Source organism: Chiloscyllium plagiosum, unplaced genomic scaffold, assembly GCF_037043375.1.
Source record: "Chiloscyllium plagiosum isolate Xiang-an unplaced genomic scaffold, Cpla_swu_hap1 HiC_scaffold_17, whole genome shotgun sequence".
In the NCBI taxonomy this organism is placed as follows: Eukaryota; Metazoa; Chordata; class Chondrichthyes; order Orectolobiformes; family Hemiscylliidae; genus Chiloscyllium; species Chiloscyllium plagiosum.
The window spans coordinates 73,449,416-73,471,403 of record NW_028270155.1 but is presented as its reverse complement, the minus strand read 5'-3'; the positions used below and the strand labels follow the sequence as shown (position 1 = coordinate 73,471,403).

General features: G+C 41.4%; 1 protein-coding gene across 2 annotated transcripts in view; it reads left to right on the top strand.

Moving 5' to 3' along the window:
- sf3b3 (splicing factor 3b, subunit 3) overlaps window positions 1-21,988 on the top strand; it is a 56,864-nt gene that overhangs the window by 2,013 nt on the left and 32,863 nt on the right. For both annotated transcript variants that reach the window (XM_087996071.1, XM_043707353.2), the window contains exons 2-8: window positions 1,258-1,395; window positions 2,859-3,014; window positions 11,320-11,490; window positions 15,167-15,339; window positions 18,592-18,733; window positions 20,418-20,530; window positions 21,491-21,628. In XM_087996071.1, the coding sequence (XP_087852197.1) occupies window positions 1,326-1,395; window positions 2,859-3,014; window positions 11,320-11,490; window positions 15,167-15,339; window positions 18,592-18,733; window positions 20,418-20,530; window positions 21,491-21,628 (963 nt within the window). In that variant the 5' untranslated portion in view covers window positions 1,258-1,325. The remainder of the gene's footprint in view (window positions 1-1,257; window positions 1,396-2,858; window positions 3,015-11,319; window positions 11,491-15,166; window positions 15,340-18,591; window positions 18,734-20,417; window positions 20,531-21,490; window positions 21,629-21,988) is intronic.

Here is a 21,988-nt window from a genome sequence, read left to right as displayed (position 1 = left end):
TTCGGCCGACAAGACCACGCCGACCCGCCGAAGCGCAACCCACCCATACCCCTACTTGTACCCCTTTTTACCTAACACTACGGGCAATTTAGCATGGCCAATTCACCTGACCTGCACATCTTTGGACTGTGGGAGGAAACCGGAGCACCTGGAGGAAACCCATGCAGACACGGGGAGAATGTGCAAACTCCACACAGTTGCCTGAGTCGGGAATTGAACCCGGGTCTCTGGCGCTGTGAGGCAGCAGTGCTTGCCACTGTGCCGCCCACAAGAGAGAGGTTGAGAGAGGTTTGGAATCTGCAAAGCAGTGAGTTTTGCTGACATGTCTGACATGCAGCTACAATTATTTCCTTGAGAGTTTAGTTTGATAACTAGAATTCTTGGCTTTTTGTTCAAGTATATGTTTGGTTTTGTGTCTTTGTTGCATATTTGTCCTTGCCTTATGGTGGAGTCGGATATGTGATCTACAGAATCTGTTATTTGTGGAGTGTCAGTCTATAACCAAATGTAAGACTGGTAATTCAAGTCAGTCTCCTAACCCAAACTCTCCCATTGACATTTACAAATCTTGCCTGAACTTGTTTCATGTTTGTATGTTGCTCCATGCCTATCCTCCACTCAGGTGGCCATTCGTCACATGTGCTTTTGAGGGAGTCAACATGTTGCATTGTCCTGCTGTTTCTGTCACCTAACTTTTTCAAGTAGGGATGATTTAAATAAGAAGTGGTAGTGTGAAAATAGGTGTATTTTCCTGTTCATACCCAGGACAACCATGATTGGCCATTACACCTTGTTTACCGCTGTAGTTGGGGTCAGCCAATTTTGCACAGGTGCAGCATTATAACTGTGCTTTGAATTTCTGTGTTCACCCTATATTTTTGTGGTGATGGCTTATTTTATCTCTTTAATGTTTTCTTAGTATGTTTTAGGGTGGTTTTTTTCATGGATGAAAGTTGTTCCCAAACAGGGAGTTAAAGTGACAGTTTCTTTTTAAACCTGAATGTGTTCATGATAGTCAGTTTGCTATCGCTTGAAGTTACGGTGTGAGAGCCAAACTATAGTCTTGCAGTTAGTTGCAAAAATATATATTGGCTAATCAATAAGCGCGGATTTGGAATGAAGACAAAATTTTAAAAGAAGTCTCGCTCAAATATCTCAGTTGCCTTTTGTTTCTGTCTTGTTAAGTTTCAGTTGATTTTATGAACTTCAGAATTTATACAGGTGATCACTTGTTTTTTTTTCTTTTTATCGCTGCAGCCAATCTTTTTAATCCTAGAAGTTGGACGTGACATTTTATACTCGGTGATTACAGAACTAATGCAATCATGTTTTTATATAACCTGACTCTCCAGAGAGCAACTGGCATATCACATGCCATTCATGGAAACTTTTCAGGTGGGGACCTACAGTTGGCATATTTTCATTTGGCTTCTGGTGTTAATTGTTTCACTTAACTTTCTGAAACTAAAGTCCATTCGGAATTTCATAGTGCTATGTTTCCTGTCAATTTTCTTCTGTTTTCTCCTCTACATACTAGACTTAACCATTTCCCTTCAAGGGTCAGTAGGCTGTGGCAAGCCCTATGAACTGACCCTTCTCCCGGTTAGTTAGGCCAATGTGTCCCAGTGGACTGGCATTAGGAAATCAGTCACAATAGTCTCTTGTAATCCTGCAGTTTACACAGTTGTAGGAAATTGGCATACAACAAGTTTGCATGAATAGTGTCGTGATGTAGGGTGAGAAAACAGATGGGGCCATGGTTTAATATCTTGTCCATAACAAAGCAGTTTCAGCATTTCTTCAATCCCTCACCAAAATGCTAATCTCGTTTCTGTATTTAAATACTGAGTGGATCTTAAATCTGACATGAAGAGAAATAAGACCACTGAGCTGAAGCTGACTCCTATCATTTTAAGATGTCCTGGTTGAGTCTGTCTGCTCGATTAGAGTTTTGAAAGCCAATGGTTCTTATTGGTTATTATATATATTGGACCTGTGCATCAAGCAAATCCGTGTAGCATGTTCTTAGCAGATGTTGACACTTAATGCTTGCTGAATAATTTGGAATAACTTCAGACTGATGACTCAGATCCTATTTACTCGGTATCCATTTTAGAATTTAAAGGAAATGCTTGATAAACGTTTTTCTTGTAAAAGACTTTTCTCCCCATGTTCTCAGAAAAAGATATTTTGCAATCTTTTCTCTGCATCTCTGGTGGTAGAAGTACACAGAGTATCTCAAAGAAAGGGGAGCTAAAACCACAAGTTGCTGTTTGAAATGTAAAATTATCACTCTTTGCGTAGTGACCAGAATCTAGAAAAGTAAGCCATTTGGTCTGTCTTTGATAAAGCCTTGTGATAAGTTCCACGCTACTTGTCCTTTTCCAGAAGTTATGCAAAGTTTTCTTCTTCAAATACTTGTCTATTTTCTCGGTACTATTTTCTTGGCTATTTGGTGAGCTATGTATGGTAGGCAGTTGGCTTTTGGGCCTAAAAAAGGCACAAGAACAGGGCATCCTGATCACTCTGTGAAAACAGGAAGTCGATGAGGCTTCTCAAAGCAAGGAAAAGCAAATTTGAAGCAGCAACAGTCGTACTAGTAGACCTCCCTAAAGTGTGCAACCCATAATAGGATGCTCTATTCCAGTTGATTTACAGAGAATTAGCATAAACTCTTTGCCTCTATATTTTTGAAACTACTTGTGTTGTATTTAACGTAAAATAAATATGATTTCCAGTGCCATGAATTGTTGTTTAAAATTGTTGCTACTTATAAACCTGTAACAATTTCGTGGAAAGGGCAAAGTCATTGGGTTTTTAAATGTCCTTTTGATTTGGTGTTTACGCATTTACTATAGGCACCAAAATGCAAGAGATTGTTGTGTCTAGGGGAAAGATCTTGGAGTTGCTCCGTCCAGATGCAAATACTGGAAAAGTACATACACTGCTGACGGTGGAGGCCTTTGGGATAATTCGTTCTTTGATGGCCTTCCGTTTAACTGGAGGCACCAAAGGTAAGAATTTTTATAAATGTGGTTCCAGCTATGTTAGGTATTTCAGCAAATTAAAATGACACAATCCACCCAAATATCAAAACGACCCTACGGTATTTATTCCAACAAATGTGTCCCTTTGTGCCTCCCCATGTGGCTATTTGTTACATGCAATCCTCGACAGAATATGGCAGGGGGCTGTTTATCCATGAACAGCATCACATCTCAGCTTGATTTGGTCGTCTTTGGCAAATGCTTTTCCTACATTAGGAGCAAGAACACTTGTTAAGATATTATTCCTAATCCCAGGCTGGTGGAGTTCATGTGTGTGATCTGATTGGTGTCAGTTAATTCTGTTCTGATTCAGGGCTTGGAATTAGATTCCAGTTGCTCTTGTGTAGTTTATGGCTAAACTGAATTTTTGTAATGTGTGTTTTGTGAATTGAGAGTGTTGTGTGCAGAACTGTGTCCACAGATTGTGGTTGACCAAAATCAGCAATAAGGTATTTGATTCTGGCTTCGTGCATTTACAATTACACAAACAAAAGGCATTTTTGATAGAAATATAGAAAATAGGAGCGGAATGGGCCATTCAGTTTTTCGTGCCTGACCCACCATTCAATTGTGATCATGGTTGATATCTTTGAGTGTGCATGAAAACTTGATCTGTGATATCAAATCATTATGGTGGGTGTGGCTTATGGAAATTCAACGACAAGCTGTGCACCAGGCTCCCAATTATTTCAATCAATTGATTAGATTAGATTACTTACAGTGTGGAAACAGGCCCTTCGGCCCAACAAGTCCACACCGACCCGCCGAAGCGTAACCCACCCATACCCCTACATTTACCCCTTTACCTAACATTACGGGCAATTTAGCATGGCCAATTCACCTGACTTGCACATCTTTGGACTGTGGGAGGAAACCGGAGCCCCCGGAGGGGGCTCACGCAGACACGGGGAGAACGTGCAAACTCCACACAGTCAGTCGCCTGAGTCGGGAATTGAACCCGGGTCTCTGGCACTGCGAGGCAGCAGTGCTAACCACTGTGCCACCGTGCCGCCCACGAACTCGGCAATAAAATTGATAGCTTAATATGCTAAGCTGATTGTGGAGACCTGATGGAGGAGCAGCGCTCTGAACGCTAGTGCTTCCAAATAAACCTGTTGGACTATAACCTGGTGTTGTGTGATTTCTTAATTTGTACACCCCAGTCCAACTCCAGCGTCTCCAAATCATGTCCATTATTCAAAACACTGTAATCATGTTACAGTCCAGAATCATTCCATGAAAGGTACATGATATTGTTAGTCTTTCTCTTGGTGAGTTTTAATATATAACCTTGTCCTTATTTAGATTGGTTTTATCATTTCAGCAGCCATTCTGAATATCTTGCTCATTGCAGCCTCCTGCATTCAAATTCAGACTACAATAGGAGCGTTTAGAAAACTGAACATTCATGAGTATGTGACATTTGAAGGGGCAGACAATAAGGAAGCGTGATGGTGTGACTTTATTAGTATGAAATGGAATTAGTATGTTACCAGGAACTTTAATTTGGATCACATATGTAGAATCCATATGAGTGGAAGTAAGAAATAACATGAGGATGAATCACAGAAGACACAGGTGGAAGTCGTCTTAAAGACCCCCCAATGGCTGTTCTGTAGGACAAAGAATAGGACCATTGAGAGGGCATTTTTAACAAAGGCAGTGCATTAATCATAGGTGACCTTAAACTTCATATAGATTAGGAAAACAAATTGGCAGAGGTAGCCATTCATAAGAATTCATAACATGCATTTGGGATAGTTTCCAAGTACAGTATGTTTTGGATTCAACCAGAAATCAGACTTAATTGAACACATAACGAGGTACCTGAGAGAACAATGACCTAACATGGCAGCATGTAGCATTGAGGGTGAGAAACTTGGGTCAGATGCAAAGGGAAATTACATTGGAATGAGTGCAGAGTTGGCTGAAGTGGACTGCAAAATGAGTAATGCAAAAAAGATGTTTGATGAACAATTGCTGACATTTTTTTTTAAATCCTGACTCAGCAAGGAGAGAGCCCATTGAGAAAGGATGATCCAGGGATGTGGTTAAACAGACAAGTTAGGGATAATGTCAAACTGAAAGGAAGAACTATCACTGGGGCAAAGTTTATTGCTAAACCTCAGGATTGGGAAAGTTTTAAAGGCCAACAAAAGATGAACCAAAGCAAAAGAGGGAGAAAATGAACTGAGGGCAAATTTCAAGTAATATAAAACAGGCAGTAAGAACTTTGTGGGCGGCACGGTGGCACAGTGGTTAGCACTGCTGCCTCACAGCGCCAGAGACCCGGGTTCAATTCCCGCCTCAGGCGACTAACTGTGTGGAGTTTGCACGTTCTCCGCGTGTCTGCGTGGGTTTCCTCCGGGTTTCCTCCCACAGTCACAAAGATGTGCAGGGTCAGGTGAATTGGCCATGCTAAATTGCCCATAGTGTTAGGTAAGGGGTAAATGTAGGGGTATGGGTGGGTTTCGCTTCGGCAGGTCGGTGTGGACTTGTTGGGCCGAAGGGCCTGTTTCCACACTGTAATCTAATCTAATCTAATCTAAACTTCTTTAGATATAAAAAGGAAGAGAGAGGTATCAGTGAACATGGGCCCCTGAGAGAATGAGGCCGGGGAATAATAGGGAACCAGGAAATGGCAGAAGAGTTGAATAACTGCTTTATTAATCTTCATAGAAGAAGACGCTGGCATTCGAAAAATGCTGAAATGCAAGGAGCTAAAGGGTGGGGTGGGCTAGGGTGGATGTGGAAATGTACATAATAACAAACAGTAGAGAAAAAGGAAATGAACGCAACAAAAGATTGATAAGTCCCCTGAACCTGCTGGGCTGCATCAGTAAGTCAACTTGCAAGAATCTTCAGATTCTGGGAACGTTCCAAAGGATTGGAAAACAGCAATGTATCACCTTTATTAAAAAAGTGAGGGAGATATCTGTTATTGGGAAAAAGTTTTTCTGTTATAAATATTGTAAACTCAGTTTTTAGATCTAGATAATCAAGTAGAGTCAACATGCCTTCTTGAAGGGGAAATCATGCCTGAAGTATTTATTACAGTTCTTTGAGGAGGTAACATACGGGTCAGATAAAGGGCTATCAGTGGTTGTAATATATTTGAATTTCCAAAAGGTTCTATAAGATATTACGTTGGGAGTATATGTTAGGCTAGATAAAGATTTGTGCTGAAAATGTGTTGCTGGAAAAGCGCAGCAGGTCAGGCAGCATCCAGGGAACAGGAAGAAGGGCTTATGCCCGAAACGTCGATTCTCCTGTTCCCTGGATGCTGCCTGACCTGCTGCGCTTTTCCAGCAACACATTTTCAGCTCTGATCTCCAGCATCTGCAGACCTCACTTTCTCCTCATAGATAAAGATTTGTCTCAATGAATAGAAGACAAGTGTCACAGGGCTCAGTGATGGGCAATTATTTATATGTTAATACATAGATGACCAAAGTGAATGAGCTATAGCGAACTTTGTAGATGACACAAAATTAGGTGGAAAGGTGATGAGGAGGACAGTCTGCAGAGAGATTAAAGATAGCTTAAGTGGTCAAAAATGTGGCAGATGGATTTTTTTGTGGAAAGCTATAAGAGGAAGCAGGAAGAGTAAAGGAACTGAATATCTAAATGGAGAAAGACGGCAGAAAATTACAGAAAAGAGGGATTTTGGAGTCTGTGTGAATGAACAAAATGCTTGCATCCAAGTGCAGCGATTAATAGAGAAGGCAAATGGAATGTTGGCCTTTATTTCAATGGATGATAAAAATAAGGAGGTTTTGCTAAAACTATACAAGACTCTTAGTCAGACCACAACTGGAATACTCTTGAACAGTTTTGGGCATTTTACTTCATCTGTCTATATCCCTCTGCAGACTCTTCTTTTAGTTAGCCAATCCTCTATCCATGCTGCTATGCCACCTCCCAACATCATGACATCTTGTTTTATTGAGTAGCCTAACATGTGGTACCTTATCAAATCCGAAAGTATTACATCCACTGCATCTCCTTTTATTTATCCTGCTTGTCTCCTCAAAGAATTCTAGTAAATTTTTTCGGATGTAATTTCCCCTTCATGCATGAAGCCATTGAGACACTGCTTGATTATGTGCATTTCTAAATGCTTCATTATTGCATCCTTTATAATTGATGGTGAAATTTTCCTCCTAACAGATAATAACTTCGTATAGTTGCCAGTTTCTTGTTTTTTCCCCTTTTTTGGCTTTTTTCCAATCCTTTGATACTTTTCCAGAAACTGAGGATTCCTGGAAGATGACTGCTAGCGCACCCATTATCTTCCTTATAATATCCTTATATTCATTCCATCAGGTCCAGGGAACATTACAGTCTATCCCATTTTTCTGTAGTGGTAGTGATTATGTTTAATTCCTCCTTCTGCCCCTTGATTATTTTAGTAATTTTGGAATGCTCTTAATGTCTTCTACTATGAAGATTGCAAAGTATTTATTCAACTCCTGCCATTAATGTTTCCCCAGCCGTGTCTCTAACAGGCCTGTGTTCACTTTGGTTTCTTTCTTTTTAGATATTTGAAGAAACTCTTGCAGTATGTCTTGACATTTTCAGGTGCACAATCCTTTATCTGAAATGCTCGGGATCAGCTGGTTTTTGAAATTCAGAATTTTTTGAATTTCAGAATAAGTAACAGTTTGGTGAAATTTAAAAAAAAATTACTGGGGGAGCAGACTCGCTCAGTAAAATGTGCCTTGAGAGAAAATTGAGGCCTGCCAGTGCTAGGCCACGCTCCCACACATCGTGTCTGAGTGACACGCATCGAATGGGTATCAACTTGAGTTAACTGTTTGCATGCCAAACAACTTTGTTAATGAGAAAAAACTTCACGAAAAAACCTTCGGGCTTTGGAGTTTTTCGGTTAAAGGATTGTCTACCTGTACTTGTCTTAGGTTCTTTTCCTGAGGTTTCTCACACTATATGCAATTCACACCAACTTCTGCAAACAGTTAAAGTTTATTAAAGCCTGTGCAAGCTCAGTGACCCCCTTTTGACACTCCTTGCAGGTGTGCGAAGTGGAATCAGGCCCCAAACAAAGGAAACACATGCCCTTTACACAGCGCCCCCCCCCCCCCAATAACCCCATGTTACCCCAGGTACAATGCAAAGATGAGGTCAGCCTTGGAGATAATGTAAATGCTCTAATCGAGGGGAATCATTATTCAAACGATTTCCTGACTCACTGATTCCCCAAGGTCATGCTGGTGTGATATGCTTCAGTATCGGGGATGATCACCACAAATGAATTTGATTGGCTGGTGGGTGGCTATGAAAGCATTTCTGAATGGAAGGGACTGAATGAGAATTTAATTTGGTAATAGTAGAGTAGTAGTAAATGGCTGCCTAAATTCAGTGTGGATTACAATGGATAGTCCTCCAAATTCCTGCATGCTGTCTGTGAGACAGAATGTTGCCCCCAACCCAATAGACAATAGGTGCAGGAGTAGGCCATTCAGCCCTTCGAGCCTGCACCGCCATTCAATATAATCATGGCTGATCATTCCTAATCCGTATCCTGTTCCTGCCTTATCTCCATAACCCTTGATTCCACTATCTTTGAGAGCTCTATCCAACTCCTTCTTAAATGAATCCAGAGAGTGGGCCTCCACTGCCCCCTGTGGCAGAGCATTCTACACAGCCACCACTCTCTGGGTGAAGAAGTTTCTCCTGAGCTCTGTCCTAAATGGTCTACCCCGTATTTTTAAGCTGTGTCCTCTGGTTCGGCACTCGCCCATCAGTGGAAATATGGTTCCTACTGCCAGAGTGTCCAATCCTTTCATAATCTTATACGTCTCAATCAGATCCCCTCTCAATCTTTGAAACTCAAGGGTATACAAGCCCAGTCGCTTCAGTAAGGTAATCCTGCCATTCCAGGAATTGACCTCATGAACCTACGCTGCACTCCCTCAATAGCCAGAATGTCTTTTCTCAAATTTGGAGACCAGAACTGCACACAGTACTCCAGGTGTGGTCTCACCAGGGCCCTGTACAGCTGCAGAAGCACCTCTTTGCTTCTGTACTCAATTCCTCTTGTTATGAAGGCCAGCATGCTATTAGCCTTCTTTACTACCTGCTGTACCTGCATGCTTGCCTTCATTGACTGGTGTACAAGAACACCCAGATCTCTTTGTACTGCCCCTTTACATAAATTGATTCCATTGAGGTAGTAGTCTGCCTTCCTGTTCTTGCTACCAAAGTGGATAACCATACATTTATCCACATTAAACTGCATCTGCCATGCATCTGCCCACTCACCTAACTTGTCCAGGTCACCCTGTAATCTCCTAACATCCTCATCACTTTTCCCCCTGCCACCCAGCTTTGTATCATCAGCAAATTTGCTAATGTTATTGCTGATACCATCTTCTATATCATTAACATATATTGTAAAAAGCTGTGGTCCCAGCAGGGATCCCTGGGGTACCCCACTGGTCACTGCCTGCCATTCCAAAATGGAGACGTTTATCACTACCCTTTGTTTCCTATTAGCCAACCAATTTTCAATCCAATCTAGTACTTTGCCCCCAATACCATGCACCCTAATTTTACTCACTAACCTCCTGTGTGGGACTTTATCAAAAGCTTTCTAAAAGTCCAGGTACACTACATCTACTGGATTTCCCTTGTCCAACTTCATAGTTACATCCTCAAAAAATTCCAGAAGATTAGTCAAGCATGATTTCCCCTTCATAAATCCATGCTGACTCTGTCCTATCCTGTTACTACTATCCAGATGTGCAGTAATTTCATCCTTTATAATAGACTCCAGCATCTTTCCCACCACTGAGGTCAGACTAACTGGTCTATAATTACCTGCTTTCTCTCGCCCACCTTTCTTAAAAAGTGGTATAACATTAGCCACCCTCCAATCCTCAGGAACCGACCCCGAATCTATTGAACTCTGGAAAATAATCACCAACGCATCCACGATTTCCCGAGCCACCTCCTTCAGTACCCTGGGATGCAGACCATCAGGCCCCGGAGACTTATCAACCTTCAGACCTGACAGCTCCTCCAACACCAAATCCTGGCAAATATAAATTCCCTTAAGTTCAGGTCCTTCAGCCACTGTTACCTCAGGCAGATTGCTTGTGTCTTCCCAAGTGAACACAGATCTGAAGTACCCATTTAATTCCTCTGCCATTTCTGTGTTCCTAGTAATATATTCCCCTGTTTCTGTCTTCAAGGGCCCAATTTTTGTCCTAACCATTTTTTTGCCTTGCACATACCTAAAAAAGCTTTTACTATCCTCCTTAATATTCTTGGCCAGTTTACCTTCGTACCTCATTTTTCCTCTGCGTATTTCCTTCTTAGTAATCCTCTGTTGCTCTTTAAAAGCTTCCCAGTCCTGTTTTCCCACTTATCTTAGCTATGTTATACTTTTTCTCTTTTAACTTTATATGTTTCTTTACTTCCCTCGTCAGCCACGGCCGCCCATGCCTCCTCCTGGGATCTTTCTTCCTTTTAGGAATGAACTGATCCTGCAACTTCTGCATTATACACAGAAATATCCTCCATTGTTCCTCCACGGTCATCCCTGCTAAGGTATTGCACCTTTGAACTTTGGCCAACTCCTCCCTCATAGCTCCATAATTCCCTTTATTCAACAGAAGTACTGTCACTTCCGACTGTACCCACTTCCAGAATGTTCAGCTTCTTTGAGAAATGTCACATGAATGTCCTGAGAGATCGTGCAATTTAATCTTTTAACATTACACTTGTAATTGCCTGATAGTGCCCTCAAAAGTTTATCATCTCCCTATTTTTATTATTTTTCTGGTCAAATCTGTTTCCTGAATCAATTTGTCTTTTATCTGAAAGCTTCAGGGCCACTTTTTAGTGATTTTTTTTTTTAAAAAGATTATTATAATAGAATTTGTGTTCTGAAGCTGTTGCAATGGGATTTTGAAGTATCGTACAGGAGCCCAACTCTCTGGATTGCCTGTCCTGCAGCATTACCAGTCCACCTTACGGAAGGATCCAATCTCCTTGGGTAACAAGTGTCCAGGGAAATGCAGGTTCAGGCACTTAGTCTTGGTAAATGTGGGGTTACAAGGATAGAGTGGGGGGCTATGTCTGGGTGGAATGCTGTTTGGAGGATTGGTGCAGACGTGATGGGATGAATGGCCTCTTTCTGCACTCTAGGGATTCTATAACTGCAATGTAAGTTTCTCTCAATTAATCATTTCAGTTTATCTGCTTAAACACACCAAGCTATTGTTGATTTTTTTCTGTCTCTCCACAGATTACATAGTAGTGGGTAGTGACTCTGGTAGGATTGTTATCCTGGAGTATCAACCATCCAAGAATATTTTTGATAAGGTCCATCAGGAAACCTTTGGGAAGAGCGGATGTCGGCGTATTGTACCTGGACAGTACCTGGCAGTTGACCCAAAAGGTCGTGCTGTTATGATCGGTGAGTAGTAGTGTAAATATAATTTTACAGAAGAAAAGGAGCACACATTCACTGACTCGAGGCTTATTCACCCTTAAGTTAGGTTATGACTCATCTATATTTTAGCTCCTAATTAACTCTCTTAAATCCCATATCTGTCGAGGCCCTTGGATAAATGAGTTAAATGTGAACAGCAATCTGTTTAATTGACCAAAGATATCTATATTTTCTAATCGACCTGTTCAGAGATGTTATTATACACCAGCACGGAAACGGACCATTCAGTCCAACTCGTCCATGCTGACCAGATATCCTTACCTAATCTAGTCCCATTTGCCAGCACTTGGCTCATATCCCTCTAAACCCTTCCTATTCATGTACCCATCCAGATGCCTTTTAACTGCTGCAATTGTACCAGCCTCCTCCACTTCCTCTGGCAGTTCAATCCATACACACATCACCCTCTTTGTGAAAAAGTTGCCCCATAGTTCCCTTTTTATATCTTTCTCCTCTCACCCTAAAGCTTTGCCCTCTAATTCTGGACTCACCCCACCCCAGGGAAAATACTTTGTTTGTTTACCCTTTCCATGCCCCTCATGATTTTATAAACTTCCAGAAGATCACCCCTCGGCCTCCGAAGCTCATCTCTATGATTCTGGAGCAGGTGGGATTTGAACCAGGTCTCCGGGCTTTGAAGTAGCTACACTGTCACTGCACCACATGAGCCCTTTGACTAAAGGTGTCACTTAGCACATTGAAGTGGATCTACTAGGAATCCATTTGTGCCCTTTGCAGCAAGGTGCAGCAATCAGACTTGGAAAGCCTAGATAATTTTTGTTCACCTCCCTGATCCTGATCAATTTCTCTTCTCTTCCCTGATCTTGATAAATTTGGGGACATTGAAGACACCATCAATAATCCTTGATGCAATGACTAATGGTGCAGAACAGATACCCACAGCTTGTAGCAGATGTGGCTTAGAACTGTTCCAGATGTGTATGTATCCATCATGTCTTTGGGGAAGCAAATAGATTCATTACTGTGCTTGCATTAAGGTATGCTGGAACACTGCAGCAGGCTGGCAGGGGTGGATGGAATAGGGAGGGAGCGCACTGCCATGGCATGGGAGAGTTCAGCCCCTAAAATTATTGAATTCGATATTCAGGTTGAAGTGTTGCAGGATCCCCAAACGGAAAATGAGGTGTTGTTCTTCCACCTTGCACTGGGCCTTGCTGAAACACTGTAGCAAGCTTGAGACCGAGATGTTGGCCAGGGAATAGGGTGGAGTGTTAAAGTGGCAGGCAACTGGAAACTCGGTGTCTTTTTATCTGTGTGGAAATGGTGGCTGGCTGGTTGGTTGATAGGTAAGGACAAGGGGAAACCTATCACTGTTGCAGGAGAGAAGACGAGGTGAGAGCTGAAGTACGAGAAATGTGTCAGACCTAGTTGAAGACCTTGACAAAAACGGTGCTGGGGAGTCTTTGGTTGAGGAAGAATGTGGACGTTTTAGAGGCACCCTTGTCGAAGTTCACCTCGTTGGAACAACAGCAACAGGGTTTCCCTTGTCCTTACCTACCATCCCACCAGCATCCGCATCCAGCAAGATGCCACCTCCGGGACGCCCTGGTCCATGCTTCTTTCACTCCCAACACCACCTCTCACAGCCCCACGGCACCTTCTCCTGCACTTGCCACATGTGTAACACTTGCCCATTTACCTCCTCCCTCCTCAGCATTCAAGGGCCCAAACACACTTTCCAGGTGAAGCAGCACTTTACCTGCACTTCACACAGTCTAGTCTACTGCATTGGCTGATCACAATGTGGTCTCCTCTACATTGGGGGAATGAAGCATAGACTGGGAGACTGTGTTTCGCAGAGCATTGATATTCAGCCTGCAAAAATAAAACCATGAACTTCCAGTTGCCTGCCACGTTAACATACCACCCTCTTACTTGCCAACATCTCTGTGTCAGGCTTGCTGCAGCGTTCCAGCAAAATTCAGCACAAACTGAAGAAGGACACCTCATTTTATGCTTGGGGACCCTGCAGCTCTCCAGACTTGATATAGAGCTCAATACTTTTAGGGCCTGAGCTCTCCCTATTTCCTCATGACCCACCCCCACACATCAGCCTTGTTATCACATAGTCTGCCATTGCACAGTACCTGTTGTTAGCTACCAACAGTCTCCATTAACAGCCAATCACTCTGTCAGCAAGATCATTATCCACTCCTTTGTTCAACTGTCTTCTCTCTTTTTGGGCTCCATCCCAAACGTATCATTTAGTCCTTACCCACCCTCCACCATCTTCTGCAAGTAAATCAACATTTTCCAAGCTGCCATCAGTTCAGAGAAAGTGTCACCAGAAAGACCCAAAATGTTAACTCTGATTTCTCTTCCTGAACTCAACATCATACTTATGGACTGAATGGAGGTGTTCTGCAAAGTGGTCATTGTTCAGAGTGGTGTGTTTAATGGCTTTCATTGCTTTTACACAAAGGCACATACAACACGGATAGGTCATATGATTGTAATGAGCAAGTCAGCTAGTGTACTCCAAATATCCCCTTTCTCATATATCTCAAACGTTTGTTGGTTTATCATTGGCAGTTGCAAGTTACATAATTACCTGATATACATTGAATTAATAATTTATTTTTAACACAGAACAATATGTTAATGCTGGTTAATTCATTTCCTTCAGTCTCTACGCATGCATTGGATATATAAAACTGAATCTTAATATGATCTGTTCTGTTGAGTTTCATGAAAAGTTTCTCTGTGCAAGATCTAGTGAGTTTTCTCTCACTATCATTCCAAACTTGCCTGATTAACTACCTACCACCATCCTCGTAGTGCCACTCCTGTCCAGTACTACCCCAATTCGACTACTTGCTATGGCCAGAGAACATGAGAGAATCCCAGGATGGATCAGCATCAATTGTGCTTACACAATCTTTAAATCCAGTTGAACATTTGACCAAGTGACAAAATAGTGGAGCAGCAGCCACAAATACACACAGCTCATAGTACGTAACTGGCGCATATGACATTTCCTCAAACATACATCTGCATTCTTTTACCCCAACTGTTCCCAAACCATCAGACTCCACAGGTGTCGTCTTCTACATCGTATGTTACTACTCTTAAGTTGCTGCTTTATTGTCTCTTATGCCCAATGTAACCCAGTATTTGTGCTAGTTGACTCTAACTTTTATTTGCAATCATCATTATTTACAAAAAATGAAATTTCACCGACACACTGCAAGTCAATTGCTTGATTAATGAGATGGACTACAGTGTGTAATGGTATAGAATAGATACAGTACATGTAGCTCAGCCTTCCCTTTGTGAAGCTATTGTATTGGGGTGGCATGGTGGCTCAGTGGTCCCAGGTTTGATTCCAGCCTTAGGTGACTGTCTGTGTGGAGTCTCTCCATGTCTACATGGGTTTCCTCTGGGTGCTCCGGTTTCTTCCCACAGTCCAAAGATGTGCAGCTCAGGTGAATCGGCCATGTTAAATTGCCCATAATGTGTTACGTGCATTAGGGAATTGGGTCTGGGTGTGTGTGGGTCGGTGTGGACTTGTTGGGCCGAAGGGTCTGTTTCCACACTGTACGGAATCTAATCTAATCTAATCTAATCTAATCTAATCTATTGTGCACTCTGGTGCCACATCTGTCATGATTTGTTTCAGGTGCTATTGAGAAGCAAAAGTTGGTCTACATTCTGAACAGGGATGCTGCTGCTCGCCTCACCATCTCCTCCCCTCTAGAAGCGCACAAAGCAAATACGTTGGTGTATCATGTCGTTGGTGTGGACGTGGGGTTTGAAAATCCTATGTTTGCTTGTCTTGAGATGGACTATGAGGTAAATTCCTAGGTTTGGAGTATTTGTGTAATTGGATGTCGCTCGTGTAACACTCTAAAATGAGCTTTAAATATACTAGAAACATCTAATGTCAGGTGATGAAACTGTTTTGGAGTTCTTCGGACCAAGAGTCTGAGGCATTGTCACAAATGAATGGTCCTGGTTGAGCTATCTCACAATAAACTTAAATTGAACCTCAGGTTAATAGTTTGTTTCATCATCAAATTGGGTATTTTTGCTCAAGAAGCTATTGCTTGTAGTTTTTAATCTAATGCAATTAGCAGATTCCAACAGCACCAACTCTCTGATTATGTCAGTACTTTAATTGAATTAAGATTACCCGCTTCCTCTAACTCTCAACCAAACCTTTAACTCTCTATACTCATTTGGTCAAGGTTTCTACTCCTGATAGCAGTTAATTGATCTCTGCTGTGCCCTGTGTAGGGGTGCCTAGTGAGGAAAGGATCAAGTTTGGTTTTACTGCTGATAAAATGATGTGAATCATGTCTCTTCTCCGAAAAATATTTGGGGAAAGTTTTAGTTCTCTGATTCAGCAGTCCATGAGCTTTCCACTTGCTTGACATGTTTCTCTGTCAAAGCTGTTGTATAAATACTAGCTGTTCTTGTTGGTGGATTATGGTGTTTGTGATGAGTATATTGTAATTTTGCCCGAATTTACTGCGTCAGATGTTCCTACAACAGTGAAACATTCTCTGCATGATGCGATGAGAAGTAAAAAAAATGTTTCCTGGCCACTATTACCTTTTACTCACATTAATTATGGCCAGCACTTATATAATATGCTTAGCTAAGATTTTGCAGCCTTAAATTATCTGGAGGGCAAACTTGAAAGCAAAGCTGAATACGTTTTCAGGGGCACTGTCCAGTTTCTGTGCAGGATGATTAACAGTGCTGTGTTACATGGAAATAAAATACTGTTTTGATTAACCATTGCAATGTAACTTCAAATCCATGTATTTTTTGATTCTGAAGACAACTAATCTCAGTAATGGAACCATAAAAAGGTCAGTTTTAATGAATAACTCGTTTGATTTACAAAGGTCCTTTAGTGAAGGAAATCTACCATCCTTCACCTGGTCTGGCCTGAGGGTGACCTCAGACCCACAACATTGTGATTGTCTTTCAGCTTTGATCTGTAATATACTAGCAAGCCATTCTGTTGAAGGGTGTTTAGGGATACAGCAATGCTGGGGTTTTTTCAACAATGGTCATAGCCCTTTAAAGAATAGATGAAAACTAGCTCTTTATCCCCAGTGTAAACATTATAAAATTGTGTAATATCTTGCATTCATATAGTGCTTCAAAATAATCAGGCTACTTTTTTTGGCATTAAGAACTGAATGGCAGAATATTACTCCAATTAAGCATTAGAATTCTGAATTAAAGTCTTTAGTCCCAACTACAAACTATTCTCTAGAAATTGACTCAATCCCTTTACCTGATAACTGGAAAATGTCAAACCAGTCTGTTTACAGCATTAGAAACAAAATTGGCTTCAAGATGAGCTTCCATCCACATTTGCCCCCATCAACAACACTGCCTGATTCCGTCCAATATATTGCTTGACTCTGCCCTTACATTATTTCATCTGCCATTGAAACCATCGTCTGTCTTTGTCATTTCTAGACTTGCCAATTCCAAGTTGCTTTGAGCCTTCCTCCTATTCTCTGCAACTATAATTTGGAATTTATAAGCTAAAACTCTACGATTCATCTTCATTGATAAACTAGTCCTGTTCCCCTTCAGCCTTGTGCTTGCTAACCCACTCTGGGTCCTGGTTAAGCAACTCACTGCTTATGCGTGTGGTGAATGTGAGGATGACCATTTTAAAAGGAAATTGGATGGGCATTTAATGGATGTAAACTATAAGTTTATTGGGATGGGGGGCTGTTTGGATTTCTCTACAGAGAGCTAGGCTGAATGGTAACTATTGCACTGTTAAGGCTAATGCATATTTGTTTAAATAATTGGTAGTTTTGTCCCAGATCAATTACTTCTAAAAAGTGCTGTGAATGTGAAATTGGATAGGGACAAGAATCTTCAGATCACTGTTGGGGCAATGGAGTGGGAAGAGACTACTGATGACTTATAAGAATGAAATCAAGCAAAGTTCTCCCATCCAGCAGCATGATGGAGTAGGATATTGTGGTCAACTGTGCACAAAAGGTGAAGGCAAATTAAAAATAGCCAGATGCAGAATTAATACAGCATAGATGGAAGCCATTCAACCCATTGTGTCAGCACCAGATCTCTGTAGGAGCTGTGGACTTGCTGTCATTCTCTCACTTTCCACTCCTGTAATACTACACACTGTTCTCCCTGTGGCACTGCACATTCAGTATCTTGAGCCTGCTCTGCCATTCAGTTAGATCATGGCTAGTTTATGTATGTTTGAATTCCACACTTCCATCGATCCCAAAGCCTTAGATTCTTGTTCGGCAAAGAAATGTAGCCTCTCCCTACCTCCATCATCTGAGGCAGAATGTTCCCCAAGTCAACAACATAATTTTTTTTTATTATCTGAATCGTATAATGATGAGCCTTAAATGCTGTATATAACTGAAGCATAAAAGAAAGAATATTATGTTCAGTTCCTCTTTTAATAAAGGATAGCATCTCATTAATTGTCTTAATAACTTGCTTGTTGATTTTTTAAATGTGATTCATGTGCAATCCCTATGTACCTCAGGATTCAGAAAATGAGCAACTTTACATTGTTAGTTGAAAGTAGATAGCTTTTGAATCCCTCCAATGAACTGTTTGCATCAGACACTCAGGCAACGTATTCAAGATACTAACCATTTGTCACATGAGTGTTTTTTTTTTGCTAACCTTGCCATTAAGGAAATTCAAGATGGTTGCAGATACAAAATCATTTACTGAGGACCCCCGTGTTGATGTCGTTGCTGAAAACATTTCTAATTTGATTTGTCCATTCCTGATAGCTGCCTAGTAACCACCGTAGGGTGGAGAATGTCTGTGTGTGCATTTCAGCTTGTTAAAGTACATGCAAAGGTAAAAGATGGCCACTGTATCTTTCTCTAACAGAGGAGGCAAGTATATCTTGCCTCGATGGTAGTATTCCAGTAATGTTCGGATTTCAGTCGGTTAATAGTTGCAATGAGAAAGTATTCTTTGTATTTTCAGTATTAAGATTATGAAAATCAAAAGTGAATTAAGCATTACTTTTGAGCCTCCATTTCATGCTTGACCGTTTCCTTCTATTTGTAGGAGGCAGACAGTGATCCTACTGGTGAAGCAGCTGCTAACACTCAACAGACATTGACATTCTACGAGTTGGATCTGGGTCTGAACCATGTTGTGAGAAAGTACAGTGAACCTCTGGAGGAGCATGGCAACTTCCTAATTACAGGTATATGGTTTACGAGTCCACTCTTGGTGAAATACAGACTGGAGTTAGGATTTAAAATGTTTTTAGTTTACAATGACTCCTCTCAAAAGTTACCTGTTCCTTCTCATTACCTCCTTTATTTTGTGATGCAGTCAGGCAGAAAAATTAGCTTCTGTATTTATGTTGATGTATAGTGCATTTGCTCTTGTATGGAAGCAAAATGAGGAAAATTTGGCAATAAGATTAAATATTTATAAACTCCATTTGACCCACAAGGAAAGCATTAATTTCCTAAAGGCCGTGGAATTTAAATTGTTATAGGACAACAAAGGTAAGTCAATAATAGAAGTTGTTGTCAAAATAACTGACGCGCACTTCTACACACTCAAAGCCATCACTCCAGAATACTTTCTGAAACTGGAAAAGTCAGAGCGTTCAGCAGGTCATGTTTTTCCATCGCATTGACACAAAGCTATCTTAACCCGGTCGCTTCTCAGATTTAAACAGTTGATTCAGTGTTCGTGAACAGTGGCAAAGCTACATTTCCCCATTTAGCTCCTCAACATTTATAACATTGACATTAAATTTCCATATTCATTTGCAAGTCATTCATTACTTGTGGAATCCCTTCAGTGTGGGAGCAGACCATTGAGTCCACACCAACCCTCTGAAGAGCATCCCACCCAGACCCACCCCAACTACCCTACCCCTGTAACCATATATTACCAGTGACTAACCCACCAAACCTGCATATCTTTGGACTGTGGGAGAAAACCGGAATACCCAGAGGAAACCCATGCAGACCCGGGGAGAATGTGCAAACTCCACGCAGACAGTCACCCAAGGTTGGAATTGAAATGGTGCTGTGAGGCAGCAGTGCTAACCATTGCCACAGTGGCCTCCCCATCCCCTCAGTTGTTTAATAAAAAGGCAGTATCTTGGCCACGCTGAAATGTCATGGAGATGTATAAATCTTTAGGAAATGAAGTTCAGAAATAGAATTGAACGATTGCAGATCACAGACTGTTTTTGTCAACTATTTTGAGATTTTGGGATTAGTTGCTCCTTGCTACCAGGTTTTCATGTGTTAATCAGTATTCACAGGTTAATTCAAAGTGAGAACAATATGGTTCAGCTCAAAGTTATATTCAACTTAAAAATTTAAAAATGGAAAATATAAGGAAACGATTGACTTAATGGCATAAGGGCATTCATAAAAAATTGTGTTTCGGACAAGGTAACTGAGCAACTCTGACCCATGGTCAGTGCTCAATGTGCTAACCTGTCCTTTTGGATACTGAAGGGGCTGCTGTGTGTTTCTCCCATGTTTCTATGTTGTCCATTTCTCTTAAATTTATTTATTTATTTAAATAAATGGTGGCAACTTGAGAAAGCAAAACCTCCTTATGCATATTTTAAAATTGGAAAAGAGGACTCCGGTTCCCCATGGGAGACTGATTAGCAAGGTTAGATCTCATGGAACACAGGGAAAACTAGCCATTTGGATACAGAACTGACTCAAAGGTAGAAGACAGAGGGTGGTAGTGGAGGATTGTTTTTCAGACTTGGCAGGTAGGATTGGATTGGGTTGGGATATCTGGTCGGCATGGACGGGTTGGACCGAAGGGTCTGTTTCCATGCTGTACATCTCTATGATTCTATCCTTGATTAGAAATATTGAAGTTGAAATCTTTCTCTACTTCAGTTCCAGGAGGCTCAGATGGGCCGAGTGGTGTACTAATCTGTTCCGAAAACTATATCACTTATAAAAACTTTGGAGACCAGCCAGACATCCGATGCCCCATCCCCAGGAGGAGGGTAAGAGGTTTATTAACTTAATGCAATCTTGCAGTACGTCGATAGGCAGAAATATAACACCTACTTAAGACTTCGATATTTCAATATTACTCAAATATTGAAAATGAGCTGATGATCCCAAAATAATTTGTATTGTCTGTAACTGTTCTCGTATTCTGAGAGTGGGTTGAGCATTTCCGAGCTTACTGAACAATAATCACTTGTTTCAATTTGACATTTGTGCCCAAAGCTTTTCCACCTGTAGGTGAGGTTAATGGACAGATGGTATTTTTGGCAAAGGACCAAGGGGGACTGCTGGTCAGAAAACATTGCATTGATCCACCCTGCAGGCACTCTGCCTCTATTCCTGATAAAGAGCTTTTGCCCAAAACGTCGAATTTCCTGCTCCTCGCATGCTGCCTGAACTGCTGTGCTTTTCCAGCACCATCTAATCCATAATCCTTGTTGAGGGAGGCAGTGGCTAAATATCATGTTAATATAGTTTAGATTTTTAGTATTTTTAACTTCTTCCATTTTCCTAAATATTCCCCAAGCAAACTATAAAATTGCAAGGTTCAGTCCCCCAGTCAGTTTCATTTAGCTTCCAGTTCCCTGAGCTTGGAGGTTTAAAATTACCTGGGTTTTCTATACTTGATCACTATGTAGTGATGGGGAGAAAGTGAGGTCTGCAGATGCTGGAGATCAGAGCTGAAAATGTGTTGCTGGAGAAGCGCAGCATCCAGGGAACAGGAGAATCGACGTTTTGGGCATAAGCCCTGAAGAAGGGCTTATGCCCGAAACGTCGATTCTCCTGTTCCCTGGATGCTGCCTGACCTGCTGCGCTTCTCCAGCAACACATTTTCAGCCACTATGTAGTGATCCCTAATGGAAGCACATGCATGGGGGCATGTTTTGTTTTCGACTTGTATCTGTGTCCTGTAGCAAAATGCATTACACAAATACAGGCATTTTCTCTTCCAGAATGACCTGGATGATCCTGAACGAGGAATGATTTTTGTCTGCTCTGCTACACATAAAACAAAATCCATGTTCTTCTTCCTGGCACAGACTGAACAAGGCGACATCTTCAAAATTACACTGGAAACAGATGAGGACATGGTAAGGAGGACTGCAGGTTAGAAATCCCAGTTTGGTGACTCACCAATTATAATCAAAAGTTTTGCAGGCAAATTAATTTGCGAACTGTTTTATGTTTTCTTCTTGGTGTGTAACACATTATGGATAACTAAACTACTATGTCTTTTCCCATTTCAATAACACAGTTAAGGTCTTGAATGTGTACTGACCAGTTTTAGTGGTGTTGGAGCAGAACTAGGCCATTCGGCATCGCGTCTTCTCTGCACCTAGTCTCTCCCATTAGTGGAAACATCTTCTCCGCAGTCCACTGTATCCAGGCCTCTCTGTATTCTGTAATTTTCAACCAGATTTCCCCTCATCATCCTTCTAAACTCCCATCAA